The sequence below is a fragment of the Monodon monoceros genome, unplaced genomic scaffold (genome assembly GCF_005190385.1).
Source record: "Monodon monoceros isolate NGI ecotype Baffin Bay Population unplaced genomic scaffold, NGI_Narwhal_1 Contig2993_ctg1, whole genome shotgun sequence".
Lineage (NCBI taxonomy): Eukaryota > Metazoa > Chordata > Mammalia > Artiodactyla > Monodontidae > Monodon > Monodon monoceros.
Genome location: NW_021698913.1, coordinates 5254 through 9883, shown reverse-complemented (window position 1 = coordinate 9883; position 4630 = coordinate 5254). Strand labels below are relative to the sequence as shown.

At 49.2% G+C, this 4630-nt stretch overlaps 1 protein-coding gene across 1 annotated transcript; it reads right to left on the bottom strand.

The window, feature by feature from the left end:
- Window positions 1-6: 6 nt before the first annotated feature.
- Window positions 7-3315, bottom strand: LOC114900512 (folate receptor alpha-like; the record flags this gene model as incomplete). Its single annotated transcript, XM_029231710.1, has 4 exons — window positions 3116-3315; window positions 1242-1430; window positions 350-485; window positions 7-193 (listed from the first exon to the last, which is right to left on the bottom strand). Coding segments are annotated over exons 1-4 (662 nt in total), but the record flags the coding sequence as incomplete, so codon positions are not given.
- Between the last annotated feature and the right edge of the window lie 1315 nt (window positions 3316-4630).

Genomic DNA, 4630 nt, shown 5'->3' with positions numbered 1-4630 from the left:
TAGAACCTCGCCACCTCCTCGTTGGGGTTGCCCTGGGCCGGGTCGAACCACATCTGGATGCAGCGGCCGCTGCCCCGACCATAGTTGCTGACTTTGTAGGAGTGACTCCAGATTTCATTGCACAGAGCAGCAGGCGTGGGGAAGTAGAAGTCAAAGCGGTGGCAGGCAGCTCTCACTGGGCACTGGTTATACCCTGTGGGGAGGATGGAAGACCTGTAGCCACTGGGTCCAGAACCGTCTCTTGTTCCACCAGCCCCACAGCCTCAAATCTCCATATACTCATTCCACACACCCCCTCCACCTCCAAACCCCTCCCTCCCCCCGCCCCCACCCCCACCCAGTCCCTCACCTGAGGTCCAGTTCCAGCCCTTATGCCAGTTGGTCTTGCAGGTGTAGGAGGTACGGCAGTCTTCCCACCAGATCTGACAGTCCTCTTTGCAGAGGGGCACGTTCAGGAACCGTTCTTTGCGCCAGCTGTGGTTCACCTGGGGGGAGCGGGGGGAGGGAGGGCTCCAGTCAGCCAGGGATCTCAGCTGCTACAGCCTTGATGGGGTCCAGGGCTGGGGGAGGGGGCGGTGCCTCTACTGTTACCAAACTCCGGTTCCGCTGTTCTCTGCTCAAAAGCCCATAATCGAGAGGCGAGAGGCCAGTGTCAGTAGAAAGGAAAGTTGCTTTAATCAGAAAAGCCGGCAATCTGGGGAAAAGGTGAACTCATGTCCTGAGACCAACTCCGAAGATTCTGCTCAGCCATGACAGTTTTTAAAGGGAAAAAGGGGAAAGAATCTCAGTGAATCATCAAGGCAGGAGGTTGGATTCTGCATCATTCTCCATTGTGTGCAGACTGGCTGACTCTCTCTTCAGATATTATCTTGCCCAAGTGATCTGCCTGCAGGATTGCTAAGGGAGCTGTTGGAGGTAGAGAGCTAGTCATTTTTTAACTACTTAATTCTTCATTCTTACTTCTTTTAATCTAGGAAAAGAACCAACAGGTTAGGCAAGGCATAGTGTCTATTCAGGAGAGCATAAGTCAGGAGTTTGGTTAAATTGCCTGGTGATCTCATTCCTATAATTAGGCTCCTTTAAGGTTAGAGGGGAACAGAAATGGGCAAACAGGAAAGGGGCAAAAGAGCTGCGTTCACTACCACCCTCAGTCCAGAGTTCCTGGGCCACGCCCTCCCTGCAAGTGGCCGGTGGGCCCTGCCCTCTGCTGAGGTTCATGTCTGTGGGGATGGTGCCCATACCTCCTGGATCCAGGGCCCCAGGTTAGGCGAGCACTCGTAGAGGCAGGTGTCCTGAATGAAGTGGTGCTTGCAGGCGGGCTTCATCTTGCCACAGTGGTCCCAGTTGAATCTGTACAGGTAGGAAATATCCTTATGGGCTTCTTGGCTGGTATTGACGGAGCAGCAGGCGTTCTTTTTCCAGGGACTGCACTGGGAGGGGAAGACACGGGACTAAGTTCTTGACTCACCATGGCCATCTCCTCCAGATTCTGGTTCCTCTGCCTCGGGTAGGTCACCCAGAGGAACCGTCGCTGGGGAGGCTGCCTCTAAGCCTGGCCTTGAGGAGCCCTCATTGTGGGGTAGAGGCAATAATACTGACTTTTAACTCTCATACCCAGCATAACCAGAATATTCACATGCATAGCCTCTCCCCTTTTAGTCCTTGATTCCCCAACACAGTCTTCAGGGAAACACTTGCTACTGGGGGGCCTTCTTTGGGGTAGAAGGCTTTCCAAGACTGTGGAATCCCAGGAGGGAGCCTTACCCAGAGATGCAGTCATCACAACATTCATTAATTCAAGTCTTTATTGAGCTCCTACTTATTCTAACCCAGGCATTTTTCTAGAAACTGGGAACACAAGGAAAACTTATCACTGGATAATTGCTTTGGGAAAAAACAAAGCGGGAGAGGAATGGGAAATTGTTTTCTATAAGGGTAAGATTAAGCCTCTTTCAGGAGGTGAGAAAGACCTGGAGGTAAGGAAGCAAGTTAAATAAACTGCAACCCCAGAATAGTTCTAATTACAGAAATACTCAGTACATTCTTATTGAATGAATGAAAACCCATGGCCTAGAATTTAGTATAAAAGCACAATATTAAGATGTGCACTTTAAAAAATATATAGGCTGAAGGGGCTTCCCTGGTGGCACAGTGGTTGAGAGTCCGCCTGCCGATGCAGGGGACACGGGTTCATGCCCCGGTCCGGGAAGATCCCACATGCCGCGGAGCAGCTAGGCCCGTGAGCCATGGCCGCTGAGCCTGCGCGTCCGGAGCCTGTGCTCCGCAACGGGAGAGGCCACAACAGTGAGAGGCCCGCGTACAGCAAAAAAAAAAAAAAATTAAAAAAATAAAAAATAAAATAAAAAATATATAGGTTGAAGAGGGTAAAGTCAAGGCTGCTGGAAGTATCCAAGTAGTACCACCATTTGTCAGGCTGCACTGGCAGCTAGGGGCTCAATGATGCAAAACAAGCACAAACAGCGGACTGTGACCATTATCTGCTGATGAGATAAATATGAACATTTACATATTGAAATGCATAGTTCAAGTGACTTGCCTTTTGGTTTTTTCTTTACAGCTATGACATCACATTGACTTTTTTTTTTTTTAAACTTTTAGATAGGTTCAGGAGATTGAAGGGATTGTGGCAAAGTCATTGTCATAGGAAGGAGACCTCAGGTCCAATAGGGTTGACAGCCCCAGAGGACATGTTTGTCTCGCACCCAGCCTCACTGTGAGAGACCCTCTTTTCCTGAGCTGTTTGGGGCTGGCAGAAAAGAAGCCGCCACATGCAGTGTGCTCTTTCTCCTCTCAGATCCTTGGAGGGGTTAGCCCCAGTCTAAACTGAGAAATCAAAATCAACCCCCCAGACAGGTCTCTCCAGGCTCTTCTCCAGGCCTGCTTCCTGATTTTAGTAACACGGAAACCCAACAACCAAGAAGCTGAGCTCTTGGAATTGCCTGACAACACTGGGCACACAGTATGTGTTAAAATGTCGCCCATAAACCAGTGCAAACTGAAGACCTGCTCAGGCGGCCTCCCTGCCTCCACCAAGGAGGCAGGCAGACGTTCCCTGAGGCAGCTCTTCCCCAACCCAGACCACTTCTCGGCCCACCTGCTCATGTAGCTTGTCCTCGGGACCTGGCTTTTCCTTATGGTGCTTGGCATTCATGCAGACATTGAGAAGCTCAGTCCTGGGCCGGGCTGTCCATACGGCAGCCACCCCTACCAAAAGGAACAGTAGCCACGTTGTCTTCCAGGCCATGCTTGTCCCTGAAGAAATAACTGTGGTCAAAGGCAGCAAGGAATGTGAGAATGCGGGAATGCAGAGGTGGGTCCTCAAGGTGTTAATAACAGTCTTAGGTGGGTGGAGCCTAGGGCGGATCACACTGACACCCTAGTCTTGCCAGCCTCAGGGAGGGTTGGGTCTGGGACAGTACCTGGCTGGGATCTCCCTGGCTTCTTTACAAGGTCATGAGGATCAAGCGCAACTAAGGGATGGAGTTTGGGCAAAATGCAGAAATAGCCAGGAGATTGCCATAGGTTCCCAATCCCTTGCTCGAAATCCTTGGAGGCAAATGTTTCAGAGCTCAAAACTTTTCAGATTTTGTTGACTGAAAAAAATGTACAATGTAAGAGCTCTGAGTTGAGTTTACTCAGTGTCTATAGCCCAGGAGACTGCTCTGCAAAACTGTTCTGAAGAGGTGAAGGGGGAGATCAGTACATATGTGATTTCGGCCAAGGGGTTCGTGCAGTCAAGCACACATCTCGGGAGAAGGTTGCTGCTAGTCGCAAGGAACAGATATCTTAGTTAATGGTTTTAGTGCTTTTCTAGATATGAGAAGATGCAAGAATTGGTGTTCATAAAATTTTTTCCTAAAAATATCTAACCATCCGAAAGGCCTGTTCTGCCAATTTTCCCAGAGCACAGAGTACCTTGTTCCTGATCTCCACCCTGAATTTCTTTTAGTGTGTGTTAAGGGTCAGCAATTGCAGTCACTAATGACTTAATCCTTATAGAACCTGGGTGGCAGTGACATTCTTTAGTTGGCAATTTTATCAAAGGTAATACAAAATAAGATAATACAATTTACAGGCAGTCAATGATCAAGCACACATTCTGTGGGGAAGAAAATAGGTATACTGGTGGAATAAGTAAAAACTATAATAACCTCACATTAATTTTCAGGTCAGATTTTTTTTTTTAATTTATTTATTTTATTTATTTATTTTTGGCTACTTTGGTTCTTTGTTGCTGTACGCGGCTTTCTCTAGTTGCGGAGAGCGGGGGCTGCTCCTCGCTGTGGTACGTGGGCTTCTCATTGCGGTGGCCTCCCCTGTTGCGGAGCACGGGCTCCAGGCGCGCGGGCTCAGCAGTTGTGGCTCGCGGGCTCCAGAGCACAGGCTCAGCAGCTGTGGCGCACAGGCCTAGCTGCCCTGTGGCATGTGGGATCTTCCTGGACCAGGGCTCGAACTCGTGTCCCCTGCACCGGCAGGCAGATTCTCAACCACTGCGCCACCAGGGAAGCCCTCAGGTCAGATTTTGACACCAAATGACTTTGTGTAAAAGTTTATCTTAGTTTTGGAACTCCAGATGCAGATCAATGTTTAAAAAAAAAAAAAAAAAAAG